Raw genomic sequence first — 16,589 nt, 5'->3', positions numbered from 1 at the left:
TCCTTCCTTCTTTCTTTCTTTCCTTCCTTCCTTCCTTCCTTCCTTCTTTCTTTCTTTCTTTCTTTCTTTCTTTCTTTCTTTCTTTCTTTCTTTCTTTCTTTCTTTCTTTCTTTCTTCCTTCCTTCCTTCCTTCCTTCCTTCCTTCCTTCCTTCCTTCCTTCCTTCCTTCCTTCCTTCCTTCCTTTCTTCCTTTCTTCCTTTCTTCCTTTCTTCCTTTCTTCCTTTCTTCCTTTCCTTCTTTCTTTCCTTCCTTCTTTCCTTCCTTCTTTCCTTCCTTCTTTCCTTCCTTCTTTCCTTCCTTCTTTCCTTCTTTCCTTCCTTCTTTCCTTCCTTCTTTCCTTCTTTCTTCATGTGACTTCCAGTTTTGCCAGCACCATTGATTGAAAAGACTATTCTTTCTCCAGTGTATATTCCTGTCACCATTGTCAAAGAGCAGTTGGCTTTATGTGTGTGGAATAATTTCTGGGCTCTATTCTGTTCCATTGATCTAGGCATCAGTTTTTAAACCAATGTCAGCTGTTTTAATTACTATGGTTTTTTTTTTTAAAGATTTATTTATTTATTGAGAGGCAGAGTTATAGAGATTAGGAGAGAGAGAGAGGTCTTTCATCTGATGGCTCACTCTCCAAATGGCCACAACAGCCAGAAATGAGCTGATCTGCAGCCAGGAGCCAGGAGCTTCTTCTGGGTCTCCCACGTGGGTGCAGGGACCCAAGCACTTGGACAGTCTTATACTCCTCTCCCAGGCCATAGCAGAGAGCTGGATCGGAAGTGGAACAGCAGGACATGAACCAGCACCCATATGGAATGCCAGCACCGCAAGTGGAAGCTTAGCCCACTACACCACAGCACCAGCCCCACCATAGTTTTTCAGTATGCTTTGAAGTCAGATGTTGTGATGCCTCCAGCTAGATTTTCTTCTTTTATTGCTCAGGATCACTTTGGCTGTTTTTGTTCTTTTGTGGTTCTATAGGAATTTGAGGATTTTTAAATATCATCAGTATTTTGATGGGGATTGCATAGAATCTGTAGGATCCTTTAGGTAATATGGACATTTTAGTGATACTAATTCTTCCAATCCATGAACAAGGAATATCTTTCCATTTTGTTTTTTCCTTGATTCTTCCATCATTGTCTTTTAAATTTCATTATAGAGAATTTTCTCTTCCTTGATTAAATTTATTCTGTGGTTATGTGAGTGGCATTTTTTTCTTGATTCTCTTTCAGCAAGATAATTTTTCAGGTATAAAAATGCTGCCTTTTTGTATGTTGATTTTATATCCTGTGACATTACTGAGTGGTTTATCAGCTTCTAACAGCTTGTTGGTGGAATAAAATCATGTCAACTGAAAACATGAATACTTTGACTTCTCTTTTCCAAAAAATTCTGATGTTTATTTATTTCTTTTCTTCCCTAATTGCTTTTGCTAATAATTCCAATACTGTATTGAATAAGAGTGGTAAAAGTGGACAACCTTGTTTTCTAGATCTGAGAAAATGCTTTCAGCTTTTCCCTGTTCAGTATGATATTGGTTATAGTTTTATAGCTAGCCTTTGTAATTTTGAAGTATATTCCTTCTGTACCTAATTTTTGAGAGTTTTTATCGTGAAAGAATGTTGAATCTTACCAAATGCTGTCTGTGCATCTACTGAAGTGATCATATTTTTTTTTCTTCATTCTGTTAATGTGACATGATGTTTATTGATTTGCAAATGTTGAGCCACTCTTGCATCCCTGGGATAAATCCCATTTGATCATGATGTATGATCTTTTTAATGTAGTTTTCTATTTGTTTTGTTAATAATTTTTTGCATTTGTGATCATCAAGGATATCAGTCTGTAGTTTTTGACTTGTGACTGTATTTGGTTTTGGACCTTATAAAAAAAGTTTGGCAGAGTTCCAGTCTTTTCAGTATTTTAGCACATGTTGAAAAGCATTGGAGTTCGTTAATCTAAATGTTTTGTAGAATTCAGTTATAAAGCCGTCAGATCCTGGACTTTCTTTGATGGGAGACTTTTAATTACTGCTTTGAAGTCAGGTATTGTGATGCCTCCAGCTTTTCTTTTTTCTTTTTTGCTCAGATTACTTTGGCTATTTGGATTCCATATGGATTCTAGGATTGTTTTTTCTATTTCAATAAAGATAGTCATTGGCATTTTGATGAGGACTGCATGGAATCTATGGATTGCTTGGAATACTATGAATATTTTAACAGTATCAATGCTTCCAATCAATGAATGCAGAATGTCTTTCCATTTTTTGTGGATGAACCTCAGTGGTTCATCAGTGTTTTATAGATTTCATTTAGAAATCTTTCACTTTGGGGCTGGTGCTGTGGTGCAGCAGGCTAACGCCCTGGCCTGAAGTGCCAGCATCCCATATAGGTACTGATTCTAGTCCTGGCTACTCCTCTTCCAATCCAGCTCTCTGCTATGGCCTGGGAAAGCAGTAGAAGATGGCCCAAGTCTTTGGGCCCCTGCACCCATGTGGGAGACCCGGAAGAAGCTCCTGGCTCCTGGCTTCGGATTGGCCTAGCTCTGGCTGTTGCGGCCATCTGGGGAGTGAACCATTGGATGGAAGACCTCTCTCTCTCTGCTCTCTTCTCTCTGTGTAACTCTCTGACTTCCAAATAAATAAATAAATAAAAAAATCTTAAAAAAAAGAAATATTTCACTTCTTATGGTTAAATTCATTCCTAAATGTTTTATTTTATTTTATTCTATTTGGTGCTATTGTGAATAAAATTGTTTTGTTGATTTTCCTTTCAACAAGATTGTTACTGATAAGTAAAAATGTTGCTCTTTGTTTGTTGATTTTGTATCCTACTGATTTACTGAATTGATTGGTAAGTTCTAACAATTTGTTGGAGTGTCTAGATTTTTTCATATATAAAATCATATCACATAAAAACATGTATATTTTGTCTTTCTCCTTTCCAGTTTGGATGCTGTTTATTTTTCTCCTTTCTAATTGTTCTTGCTAATCCTTCTTGTACTGTATTGAAAAAGAGTAGTGAAAGTGGACATCCTGGTTTTATTCCAGATTTTTCTGCTTTTCCCCATTCAGTATAATATTAGCTATAGGTTTGTTATATATAGGCTTTATAATTTTGAGGTTTTTTTTTAAACATTTATTTATTTATTTGAAAGAATTACACACACACACACACACACACAGAGAGAGAGAGAGAGAGCGAGGTCTTCCATTTGCTGGTTCACTCCCCAATTGGTGGCAATGGCCACAGCCACGCTGATCCTAAGCCAGGAGCCAGGAGCTTCTTCTGGGTCTCCCATGCAGGTGAAGGGACCCAAGGAATTGGGCTGTCTTCTACTGCTTTCCCAGGCCTTAGCAGAGAGCTGGATTGGAAGTGGAGCAGCCAGGACTTGAACCAGTGCCCATATGGGATGTCAGCACTGCAGGTGGCAGCTTTACCTGCTATGCCACAGTGCTGGCCCCATATGTTTCTTCTATACCTAATTTTTTGAGAGTTTTATAATGAAAATATATTGAATCTTATCAAATGCTTTTTCTGCATCTATTGAGATGATCATATGGTTTAGTTCTTCATATTGTTGATGTGATATGTTTATTGATTTATGAATAGTGAACCACTCTTATATCCCTGAGAAAAATCCCACTTGATCATCACATGTGATTTTTGTTTTGCTGTTGAATTAAGTTTGCTAATTTTTTTGAGAATTTTATATCTGTATTCATCAAGTTTATGGGTCTATAGTTGTCTATCTTTTTTTTAGTCTAATGAGTTTTCCATTATATTTAACTTGACATATATTTATCTTCCAACTTTTGACAGTTTGACTGTAATAGGCCTTCAAAAAAGTCTTTTTGGTTGAGAATCTTTGGGATTCTTTGAATGTCCAGTATCTACATTTCATTATCACTTTGTAGAGACAGAAAGTTTTCAGCTATTATTTCATTAAATGTGTTGACAATGCCTTTTTCCTTCTCCTCTCCGTCAGGTATTCCCCATAATATGAATGTTTTTTCATTTAATGGTGTCTCATGCCTCATTGGCTTTCTTCATTCTTTTAAATTCTTTCTTATTTATTTTTGTCTGACTGGGTTATTTCAAAAGACTTGTCCCCAAGATCAGAGTTCTGTTCTTTTGTGGAAGCTCTCTATTTTATTTTTTTTTCTTTATTTCATTGATTAAAATTTTCAGTTTCGGGGCCAGCGCCGTGGCTCCTTTGATTAATCCTCCGTCTGTGGCGCTGGCATCCCATACGGGCACCGGGTTTTAGTCTTGGCTGCTTCTTTTCCAGTACAGCTCTCTGCTGTGGCCCGGGAGTGCAGTGGAGGATGGCCCAAGTGCTTGGGCCCTGCACCCACGTGGGAGACCAGGAGGAAGTACCTGGCTCCTGGCTTGGGATCGGCACAGCGCCGGCCGTGGCGGCCGTTTGGGGAGTGAACCAATGGAAGGAAGACCTTTCTCTCTTTCTCTCTGTCTCTCTCTCTCACTGTCTAACTCTACCTGTCAAATAAATAAATAGAAAAAAAATTTAAAAATTTTTTCAGTTTCAAGATTTCTCAATTCTTTTTAATGATTTTTTTATCTTGAATTTTTCATTAATATTGTGAATTGTTTTCTTCTTTTTTTCAGTTGTCTATCTGTAGTCATTTGCATTAGTTGAGTTTCTTTATAATCAATATTTTGAATTCTTTTTCAGGCATTTTATAGATTTCTTCCAAATCAGCATCTATTTTTGGAAGACTGTGGTTTCCCCTAAATGTGTCATTTCCTTTCTTTGTTTTCTGTGTCACTTTATTGATGGCTTTACATCTGATTGAAAAGCTTCTTCTTTTTTATGAAGTAGTTTTCACTGGGAAAACCTTTTCACTTAGATGGGATGTGCAGTATCAGTTGGGTAGTTGGTTTGGCTTTGGTTTTGGGTGAACCTAAAAGTGTAGCTGCCATGTGATTTTTTTCAGCTGTAATAAATGTCAGCAATGTGTGTTAGTGTCCCATGTGTCTGCGGCAGTTCATTTAGGTAATGGTTTGATTTTGTAGTGGATAAAGCTTCCAGAGATATGTTGCTTCAGGGCTCAGAGTTGAGTGTCAGTCAGAATGGGGACTGTGATGACAGTAGCTTTGTTCTTGATACTACTGTGGGACACAGTGGGGAGTATCCTCAGACCCTGCTGAGTGATCATGAGTGACGCTGGTGCTTGCACATCGATAGTTGTAGCCTTAAAACTGTGGGATATAGATGGAATCTTCCCCAGTTCCTGTTGGGTGGGCAGGGTTGTTGTCATTGAAAATGTTTTGAATGATTCTAATATATAACTTTCTCCTTTTTTTAACACCTTTTAGTTGACTTGGAGCATATGCGAACAGTGAAATCTGAAAAACACTTACGGTTTTGCCAGGAAAATGGTTTTAGTAGCCACTTTGTCTCAGCCAAGACAGGAGACTCTGTAAGTAAAATAATGATTACTGCATATTGTAAGTTCATATTAAGATATTTATGTACATTCATAGGAAGTATACTTCTATTACTTTTGAAGCAAATTTATTCCTAGTGAGGATATAAGATACCTTAGGTATAATGGGTTAATTCTGCTTATATTACTTTTCTAAGTCATTTAGCATAATTTTATGACTGTTTTAAGGAATTTAAAAGAGCATAGAATTAAAAAGAATAAAAGTTACCCATAACTTTAGTATTCCAAGATGACAATTCATGGCATGATTCCTTTTAATTATACTTTTAAGACTTTATTTGTTTGTTTATTTGAAAGGCAAAGTTACAAAGAGAGGAACACACACACACACACACACAGAGAGAGAGAGAGAGAGAGAGAGAGAGAGAGAGGTCTCATATACACTGGTTCACTCCTTAAGTGACCACAATGGCCAGAGCTGGACCAATCCAAAGCCAGGAGCCTGGAGCTTCTTCTGGGTCTCCCACATAGGTTCAGGGACCCAAGGACTAGTGCCATCTTCTGCTGCTTTGCCAGGCCATAGCAGAGAGCTGGATTGGAAGGGGAGCAACCAGGACTCGAACTGGTGCCCAAATGGGATGCCAGCACTGCAGATGGCACCTTTACCTCCTCTGCCACAGTGCCGGCCCCCAATTATCTTTTTCTGATGTTCACAACCTCCTATCAAATTATATTTATTATTGTGACAGGTACCATACTGCTCTGATTGTTTCTATTTTATAGGTGAATGTTATGGAGGTCATGTAGCAGAGTCCATGTTGCAAAGGTAGTTAGTGGTAGAAATAGAATTTGTGAACCAACTAGTGGACTTCCAGGGGTTACCATCTTAACTACAATAAATATTTACTTAAAACAATTAATATCATATTTTTCACTTTTTAAAAAATTTATTTTATTTATTTGAAAGACAAAGTGACAGGGTGGTGGGGGCTGAGAGAGAGACAGAGAGAGAAAGAGAGAGAGAGAGAGATTCTCCATCTGCTGATTCATTCTCTGGATGGCTACAACCACTGAGACTGGGCCAGGTCAAAGTAAGGAGCCAGGAACTTCATCCAGGTCTCCCACGTTGGTGACAGGGGCCCAAGCTCTTGGGCCGTCATCTGCTGCCTTCCCAGGTGCATTAGTAGGGAGCTGGATCAGAAGTGGTGCAGCTGGAACTCAAACCAGCACTCCAGTATGGGATGCTGGAGTCACAGGCAGCAGCTTAACCTGCTGCACCATAGTGCTGGCTCCAAGATCATAATATTTAAGTAATTTTGTGTTTTATTTTGGTATTTTTATCTGTAGAAAAATATAAAAAATCCCATGTCACTTATTTTTTTTTATCTTTTATTTAATGAATATAAATTTCCAAAGTACGACTCATGGGTTACAATGGCTTTCCCCCCCATACCGTCCCTCCCACCCACAACCCTCCCCTTTCCCACTCCCTCTCCCCTTCCATTCACATCAAGATTCATTTTCGATTATCTTAATATACAGAAGATCAGCTTAGTATACCTTAAGTAAGGATTTCAACAGTTTGTTCCCACACAGAAACATAAAGTGAAAAATAATAGATGATTTTTTTTAAATGATGATGAAATCAGATCAGACCTATTGTCATGTTTAATACCAGTGAGAGTCAAGTTGGGAATTGATAATTTCTTTTTTTTTTTTTTTTTTACAGAAGATCAGTTTAGTGTACATTAAGTAAAGATTTCAATCGTTTGCACCCCCATAGAAACACAAAGTGAAATATACTGTTTGAGTACTCGTTGTAGCATTAAGCCTCAGTGTACAGCACATTAAGGACAGAGATCCTACATGAGGAGTAAGTGCACAGTGACTCCTGTTGTTGACTTTACAAATTGACACTCCTGTTTATGGCATCAATAATCTCCCTATGCACCAGTCATGAGTTTCCAAGGCTATGGAAGCCCCTTGAGTTCTCCGACTCTTATCTTGTTTAGACAAGGTCATAGTCAAAGTGGAGGTTCTCTCCTCCCTTCAGAGAAAGGCACCTCCCTCTTTGAAGACCTGTTCTTTCCACTGGGATCTCACTCACAGAGATCTTTTTGCCAGAGTGCCTTGGCTTTCCATGCCTGAAATACTCTCATGGGCTTTTCAGCCAGATCCGAGTGCCTTTAGGGCTGATTCTGAGGCCAGAGTGCTATTTAGGACATCCGCCATTCTATGAGTCTGCTGAGTATCTCACTTCCCATGTTGGATCACGCTCCCCTTTATTTATTCTATCGGTTAGTGTTAGCAGATACTAGACTTGTTTATGTGCTCCCTTTGACTCTTAGTCCTTTCATTATGATCAATTGTGAACTGAAATTGATCACTTGGAATAGTGAGATGGCATTGGCACATGCCACCTTGATGGGATTGAATTGGAATCCCCTGGTATGTTTCCAACTCTACCAATTGGGGCAAGTCAGCCCGAGCATGCCCCAAATTATACATCTCTTCCCTCTCTTATTCCCACTTTTATGTTTAACAGGGATCACATTTCAGTTAATTTTCAACACTTAAGTATAACTGTGTGATAATTACAGAATTAAACCAGTCATATTAAGTAGAACAGACAAAAAAAAAATACTATGAGGGATAATGTATTAAGTTGTCCATTAGCAGTCAGGGCTATGCTGATCAAGTCACCATTTCTCATAATGTCCTTTTCACTTTAGGAGGTTTCCTTTTTGGTGTTCAGTCAGTTGTCACCGATCAGGGAGAACATATGGTATTTGTCCCTTTGGGACTGGCTTACTTCACTCAGCATGATGTGTTCCAGATTCCTCCATTTTGTTGCAAATATCTGGATTTTGTTGTTTCTTACTGCGGTATAGTATTCTAAAGAATACATATCCCATAATTTCTTTATCCAGTCTACCATTGATGGGCATTTAGGTTGGTTCCAGGTCTTGGCTATTGTGAATTGTGCTGCAATAAACATTAGGGTGCAGACCACTTTTTTCTTTATCAATTTAAACTCCTTTGGGTAAATTCCAAGGAGTGGGATGGCTGGGTCGAACGGTAGGGTTATCTTCAGGTTTCTGAGGAATCTCCAGACTGACTTCCATAGTGGCTTGACCAGTTTGCATTCCCACCAACAGTGGGTTAGTGTCCCTTTTTCCCCACATCCTCGCCAGCATCTGTTGTTGGTAGATTTCTGCATGTGAGCCATTCTAACCGGGGTGAGGTGAAACCTCATTGTGCTTTTGATTTGCATTTCCCTGATTGCTAATGACCTTGAACATTTTTTCATGTGCCTGTTGGCCATTTGGATTTCCTCTTTTGAAAAATGTCTATTGAAGTCCTTGGCCCATCTCTTAAGTGGGTTGTTGGTTTTGTTTTTGTGGAGTTTCTTGATCTCTTTGTAGATTCTGGTTATTAACCCTTTATCTGTTGCATAGTTTGCAAATATTTTTTCCCATTCTGTTGGTTGTCTCTTCACTCTCCTGACTGTTTCTTTTGCAGTACAGAAACTTCTCAATTTGATGCAATCCCAATAGTTGATTTTGGCTTTGCCATGTCACTTATTATTAAATAGGTTCAATAATCTATTAATATCCAAAAATATATTTAACCATGTCCCTGTTGTTGAACACATAAGTTGTTTCTAACTTTTGAACATAATTTTCTAATATAAAAGTTTCTCCATAAACTTTTAAGGTTTTTATTATTTCCTTTAGGTAGATTTCTTGGGAGAGGACTGAAACATACTGTTAAATTACCACATGAGAGGCTAAACCAATTTAAACTTTGACCGGTACTGTATGATTGCCATGTCACTATAACCTTTTAAATATTTAGTATTTACTTATTTTTAAATCTTTTTCATATTGATAGGCAAAAAAGGGTAATTCACTATTTTCATTTGTAATATTTTGAGTTGTAATTGTGGCTGACATTAGAAAACTTTCATTAGCTGTTCATTTTCTGCTTATGACCAGTTTATAATTTTTCATTGCTATTTCAAAAATTCTATGAACAATTTTATATTAGAGATAACAGCTGTAAGTCAGAGTTTTTGCAGATATTCTCTCCTGCCCAGTTTTTTTTTGACAGTTAATTTTCTTGTCATTTTTTTCAACCAAAGAAGTTTGAAATCTTTCTCTGGTTTCATCTTTTTTTATGTTTTTCTTTCAATATAGCCTTTATAGCTTTTATACCTTTGATAAACATTAAGTAATAAAAACAGTGCTAAATCTTTTTTGGTGATCAGACCCATTTAAAAATTTGGCCTTCTTGAATCCTTTCACCCATGATACTGTGAAGATGAGCACATAACCACATAGCATTTTTTTTTTTTTTTGACAGGCAGAGAGTGGACAGTGAGAGAGAGAGACAGAGAGAAAGGGCTTCCTTTTGCCGTTGGTTCACCCTCCAATGGCCGCCACGGCTGGCACACTGCGCTGATCCGAAGGCAGGAGCCAGGTACTTATCCTGGTCTCCCATGGGGTGCAGGGCCCAAGCACTTGGGCCATCCTCCACTGCACTCCCTGGCCACAGCAGAGAGCTGGCCTGGAAGAGGGGCAACCGGGACAGAATCCAGCACCCCGACCAGGACTAGAACCCGGTGTGCTGGCGCCGCAAGGCGGAGGATTAGCCTAGTGAGCCACGGCGCCGGCCACCACATAGCATTTTAATGAATACCATACCAGTGTCTCTTGATAAACTCCTCTATGAATTGATTTGGCATCTACCCTCACTCTTACTCTTACCTACCTTACTCTTCCTAAGGTCTTTTAACATTTTAGAATTGTTCTAACTTCCAATGTTTGTGTTTAGCTTAGTATTTTTGCTTGTGTACTAATGTTGAACCACTATTAAAAAGCCTATTTTTTTCTTTTGAAATACTACTTTGAAATGGTTGTTCTTTGAAATGAAATTATTTTAATACGTGTAGTCTCCTCCAACTTCAGGTTACTTCCCTCTTTACTTGAGGAATTGAGCTCCTGTGTTACTATCCTTTCTCCAATACTACTATCACATTCTCAGTTATTTTCGTGTCTTTGTCCTCAATTATACCTCATTGATTCACTCCCATGCATACCACAGATCTTATTACAAATCACTGTAACCTCTTCTTATCTCAACATCAGATATCTTAATCACTGACAATCAACTGTCCTCCTTTTTTTCTAGCTCACAGCATGAATGTTCTAGCCCAATCATTCTTCAACCCTACAAGCCTTTGATGCTAACACCTTTTCAAAATCCCTACCCTCCTTTCAGTTTTTATTTCCCCTCTCCCCGTGACCAGACAAAATTATTGCCATGTACTCCCAATACCCTTTCTCCTTTTTGCTTGTCAGACTCATTTGGCTAAACCTTAATTCTTCTTTAAACCAAGCCTTGACTTTTCTTGGGCTGCACCATAAACATGACTAGAGGCATGCTAGAACTTTGAATTCACAATACTAACCTCAAGGGGACTCCTAATGTTGTTCAGTAATTATTGCATGTATCCCTAGTCCTTTTATGTCTTCCCCTTATCTGAATTTCATAGCTACTCTTGTCTCTTCAAATGTTCAAAATGTTCTCCTCCATTCCCTCTACTGATGACTGTGCTTGCTATTTTATAAGAAATTTGAAACAAAAAGAGATCTTAGAAATAGGATTAAGTGTCTGGTAATAATAATAGAAGTAAAAAGGCGTGAATGCTCCAACATGGGAATCAGTCCATTCAGCAGACTTATAGAAAGACAGTAGGTTAAAGTAGCACCCTGACCTCAGAATCAGCCCTTAAGGCATTCTTGTCTGGCTTAAAAGCCCTTGAGAGCATTTCAGGCATGGAAAGCCAAGGCACTGTGGCAAAAAATGTCCTACATGAAGGACCTCTGTGGGTGAGACCCCAGTGGAAAGAAGTGGTCATCAAAGAAGGAGGTCTTTTTCTCTGAAGGAAGGACAGAACTTCCACTTTGCTTATGGCCTTGTCTAAGTATTGAAGGAGTTTGTGGGTTCAAAAGGCTTCCATAGCCTAGGCAGCTCATGTCAAGAGCCTTGTGTGATCACTGACGTCATACATTAGAGTGTTAATTGTTACATTAACAGTAGGAGTCACTGTGCACTTACTTCCCATGCAGGACTTCTTTACTCAAATAGTAATGAGAATTCACAGTAAAACATGCTCTCAAAGATTTATTTCATTTTAGTGTATAAGATGGAGGATATTCTTATGTCTCATAAGTTTTAGATAAGCCTAAGTGCCCAGCTCCATTGCTTGTTTCCTTAGTGCTTCTTCAATTAATAATAAAACTTGTTCTCAAAGGAAAAAAGGGTATATTATCACAAAAATTAAAAAGAAAAAAAAGAAGTCGGAGAAAGGGTGGAAGTTGGGAGGGAGGGAGGGAGGGAGGGAGGGAGGATGGGGTGAGAACTGTCATTATGTTCTTAAAACTGTATGTGGGACCAATGCCGTGGCTCACTTGGCTAATCCTCCGCCTGCAGCGCCGGCACCCCGGGTTCTAGTTCTGGTTGGGGCACCGGGTACTAGTCCCAGTCGCTCCTCTTCCATTCCAGCTCTCTATTGTAACCCAGGAGGGCAAAGGAGGATGGCCCCAAGTGCTTGGGTTCCTGTACCCGCATGGGAGACCGGGAGGAAGTACCAGACTCCTGGCTTCAGATTGGCACAGCACTGGCCGCATTGACCATTAGGGGAGTGAACCAACAGAAGGAAGACCTTTCTCTCTCTCTCTCTCTCTCTCACTGTCTAACTCTGCTTGGCAAAAACAAAGAAACAAAAAACTGTATGTGGGGCCAGCGCTGTGGCACAGCAGGTTAAAGCTCTGGCCTGAAGCACCAGCATCCCATGTAGGTGTCAGTTCTAGTCCCGGCTGCTCATCTTCTGATCCAGCTCTCTGCTATGGCCTGGGATAGCATTGGAAGATGGCCCAGGTCCTTGGTCCCCTGCACTGGCATGGGAGACCCAGAAGAAGCTCCTGGCTTCTGGCTTCAGATCAGTGCAGCTCTGGCCGTTGCAGCCATCTGGGGAGTGAACTAGCGGATGGAAGATATCTCTCTCTGTCTCTACCTCTCTCTGTAACTCTTTCAAATAAATTTTAAAAATCTTTAAAAAAAACCTGTATGTATGAGATACATGAAATTTGTTCCATTTCTTTAAATTTAAAAAGAAAAGAAATTTGGCCGGCACCGCGGCTCACTAGGCTAATCCTCCGCCTTGCGGCGCCAGCACACTAGGTTCTAGTCCCGGTTGGGGCGCCAGATTCTGTCCTGGTTGCCCCTTTTCCAGGCCAGCTCTCTGTTGTGGCCAGGGAGTGCAGTGGAGGATGGCCCAAGTGCTTGGGCCCTGCACCCCATGGGAGACCAGGATAAGTACCTGGCTCCTGCCATCCGATCAGCGTGGTGCGGCAGCTGCAGCGCGCCGGCCGTGGCGGCCATTGGAGAGTGAATCAACGGCAAAGGAAGCCCTTTCTCTCTGTCTCTCTCTCTCACTATCCACTCTGCCTGTCGAAAGAAAGGAAAGGAAAGGAAAGGAAAAAGGAAAGGAAAAAGGAAAGGAAAAAGGAAAGGAAAAAGGAAAGGAAAAAGGAAAGGAAAAAGGAAAGGAAAAAGGAAAGGAAGGGAAAGGAAGGGAAAGGAGGGGAAAGGAGGGGAAAGGGGAAAAAGGAAAAAGGAAAAAGGAAAAAGGAAAGGAAGGAAGAAAGGAAGAGGAAAAGGAAATTTGAAACAAGTTCCACATACTCCTGCCACTACATCTACACTCTTCCCCATCCCTCATGTCTGTTCCGGTCTTCTGTCTGTGCTGTGGTTACAATGGAAACTGTGCCAGGGCCAACTGCTGTATTGTGCACTAGCCCCATTTTGCTTTACCTGATCAAGAATATTGCTTTATGAATTCTGTCTTTCCTGCATCATCATTATTCCCTGTCTACTGGATTAGTCTATCATCATATAAAATACTATGATTTATCCTAAAAACAAACAAAAAAGCTCTTGATCTCACATCTTTCTGTAGCTATTGCTTTATTTCTTTCTTATGCTTTCCTTTTTTTTTTTTTTTTAACTTTTATTTAGTGAATATAAATTTCCAAAGTACAACTTATGGATTACAATGGCTTCTCCCCCATAACGTCCCTCTGACCCGCAACCCTCCCCTTTCCCGCTCCCTCTCCCCTTCCATTCACATCAAGATTCATTTTCGATTCTCTTTATATACAGAAGATCAGTTTAGCATACATTAAGTAAAGATTTCAACAGTTTGCTCCCACACAGAAACATAAAGTGAAAAATACTGTTTCAGTACTAGTTGTAGCATTAAATCTCAATGTACAGCACACTAAGGACAGAGATCCTACATGAGGAGTAAGTGCACAGTGACTCCTGTTGTTGACTTAACAAATTGACACTCTTGTTTATGGCATCAGTAATCACCCTAGGCTCTTGTCATGAGCTGCCAAGGCTATGGAAGCCCCCTGAGTTCACCGACTCTGATCATATTTAGACAAGGCCATGGTCAAAGTGGAAGTTCTCTTTTCCCTTCAGAGAAAGGTACCTCCTTCTTTGATGACCCGTTCTTTCCACTGGGATCTCACTTGCGGAGATCTTTCATTTAGGTCCCCCCCCCCCCCCCCAGAGTGTCTTGGCTTTCCATGCCTGAAATACTCTCATGGGCATTTCAGCCGGATCCTCATGCCTTAAGGGCTGATTCTGAGGCCAGAGTGCTGTTTAGGACATCTGCCATTCTATGGGTCTGCTGTGTATCTCACTTCCCATGTTGGATCATTCTCTCCCTTTTTTATTCTATCAGCTAGTATTTGCAGACACTAGTCTTGTTTATGTGATCCCTTTGGTTCTTAGTCCTATCATTATGATCAATTGTGAACAGAAATTGATCACTGGGACTAGTGAGATGACATTGGTACATGCCATCTTGATGGGATTGAATTGGAATCCCCTGGTATGTTTCTAACTCTACCGTTTGGGGCAAGTCAGCTTGAGCATGTCCCGAATTGCACATCTCTTCCCTCTCTTGTTCCAGTAATATTTCAAAGAGATTTTTCTGGTTCCTCTGTATCGAGTTTCTCTTGCACAGTTCAAGTGAACTTTTGCCCCCAGTATTTCATGTAACCAGTTGTTATCAGTGACTTTCTTTTGCTGAATCCAGTGGTCAGTTCCTAGTCCTCATCTGACTTGACATAGAAGCAGCATATAAAATAGCTGGTCATTCTCTCCTCTTTGAAATACTTCCTTCCCTTAGCATCTAGAATCCTGTGCTTCCTGGCTTTTCTCCTAACTAACTGCTCTTGCAATGCATTGTGCTGATTCTTTCTTATCTCTCCAGCCTCTAAGTACTGGAGGGCTCTAGTGCTCAGTCCTTGGATATTTCTTTTTCTAAACTTAACTCTGTTGATGACTTGTTTTAGTTCCATTGTTTTGCCCACACCTCTTCCTGGAATTCCAGATTCAAATATCCAGCTCCTTGCTCAGCATATCCACTTAGATATCTGATAGGCTGCACAGTTTAACATTTCTAGAGTTGGCTCTTAATATTCCCTTCCCAAATTTCTTCCAGAATTCTGCACTTCAATTAATGGCAGATCTAGTGTAGTAGCTGTTCAGCAGGAAAATTTTGTAGTCAATCTTGTTTCCTCTCTTTTTCTTCCACCTCACATCTATCACCAATTTCTTTTGGATCTACTTTCAAAATATATCCAGTATTTGTTGACTATTTCTTACCATTTCCACTGTCACCACTATGATTTCAGCTTCCCTAATTTTCTTATGCTAGTCTCCTTGCTTATTTTTCTTTTTGTGCGCATGATCTTCAATAGTGAAAGCACAGTGCAAGAACCAGATTGGCCCTGTTAAAATAAAAGTCACTTCAGACCACCTTCCCATGGCTTCCATTTTATTCAGAATAAATGCAGAAGTCCTTAGAATAGCCCACCAGATCCTACTTATTTGTACCCTCTTCTCTGTGCTTATCTTCTTTTGTAATTCTTTCCAGTTCTTCTGCAAACATTGCCTATTAGTGAACTAAATATATACTCATGCTTTTTGAGACAAGAATATCCATTCAGGGCTTTCTTAATTAGAATTAAAAGTAAAGTTGTGATAAATATTCAGTGAGTAATTATGAGATGACAAGTGACAGGAATATGGTAGGACATTTAAAAGGAAAATATAATTATTACTATAGTAAATGCCAGGTTTGGAGCTCCGGGAATGATAGTGGTCATGGCATCAGCTAACTATTCTCAAATGTGAAATGCTGTTTATAGAAAAGTATTTGTAGATTTTTGTTTAACTATGATGTAATGTATTGCTCCTTTACTCTGAACTGATAAAATATAGTTAAGGGTATCAAATTGTTTTACTCAAGATATGAAGAACTTATTGAAATTGATGAGAGCCACAAAAATTATTAAGTGGTTAGAAAATAAGACCTCTTAAAGATAGATTAAAGCTAGATCAAAAGATCAGTGTAGAACTGTCAGTGAAAAATCAGAATAGTATAGATTAATTTGTTTTCATTTTCTTCAAGAATTATAAGAACTTGTTATGCTAGTAGATGTGTTTGTTATTGTTCTTGTTTTGGTTACAGTGGTAGCTCTAATTTTCATATTGAATCATTTAAAAATACATGTTTTTAGGGACAAATATAAGTTTAGACCAATTCAATGTATTATATGGATTTTCAAATTATTGTTTAATCATTAAAACATTTTTATTACAATTAAAATGTTGCTAGATTTGACAAATAAAACTATTTTTGGAATCATCTGTTGAATCATAGTTTTGTAATTTTTGCTGTTTATCATTTTTTAAAAAGTTCAATTTAGTTAAAGCTTACTTAAGCATGCCTGTTTTAAATCATTTAAACCTGTTTTTGTTATGTAGGTCTTCCTGTGTTTTCAGAAAGTTGCTGCTGAAATCCTTGGAATCAAATTAAACAAAGCAGAAATAGAACAGTCACAGGTGATCATCTTGAACTTTATATTTTAAAAATTAATGGATTTCTTATAAGGCATTAATTTTTACCCACTATCCTTATCTATTTATGCTATCTATATCTAAACGTAGATATAGATACCCCTAAAAACCTTTGAAATAGATTATATGAATCACTGTTCATTGCAGAATATGGAGACTATTACGTTTCTGCCAACTTGT

The 16,589-nt window shown here is 38.9% G+C and overlaps 1 protein-coding gene across 5 annotated transcripts in view; it reads left to right on the top strand.

Annotated features, from left to right (window-relative positions):
• Positions 1–16,589, top strand: part of RAB28 (RAB28, member RAS oncogene family) — a 555,178-nt gene that overhangs the window by 102,973 nt on the left and 435,616 nt on the right. For all 5 annotated transcript variants that reach the window (XR_007912998.2, XM_051830036.1, XM_002709359.5 and 2 more), the window contains exons 5-6: positions 5,335–5,438; positions 16,317–16,394. Coding sequence is in view for 4 of the 5 variants with exons in the window: in XM_051830036.1 (XP_051685996.1) it covers positions 5,335–5,438; positions 16,317–16,394 (182 nt within the window). In the remaining variant the exon portion in view is untranslated. The remainder of the gene's footprint in view (positions 1–5,334; positions 5,439–16,316; positions 16,395–16,589) is intronic.

The sequence above is a fragment of the Oryctolagus cuniculus genome, chromosome 2, assembly GCF_964237555.1.
Source record: "Oryctolagus cuniculus chromosome 2, mOryCun1.1, whole genome shotgun sequence".
Lineage (NCBI taxonomy): Eukaryota > Metazoa > Chordata > Mammalia > Lagomorpha > Leporidae > Oryctolagus > Oryctolagus cuniculus.
The sequence above is the reverse complement of the archived record's forward strand: the minus strand, read 5'-3'. Positions and strand labels throughout refer to the sequence as shown.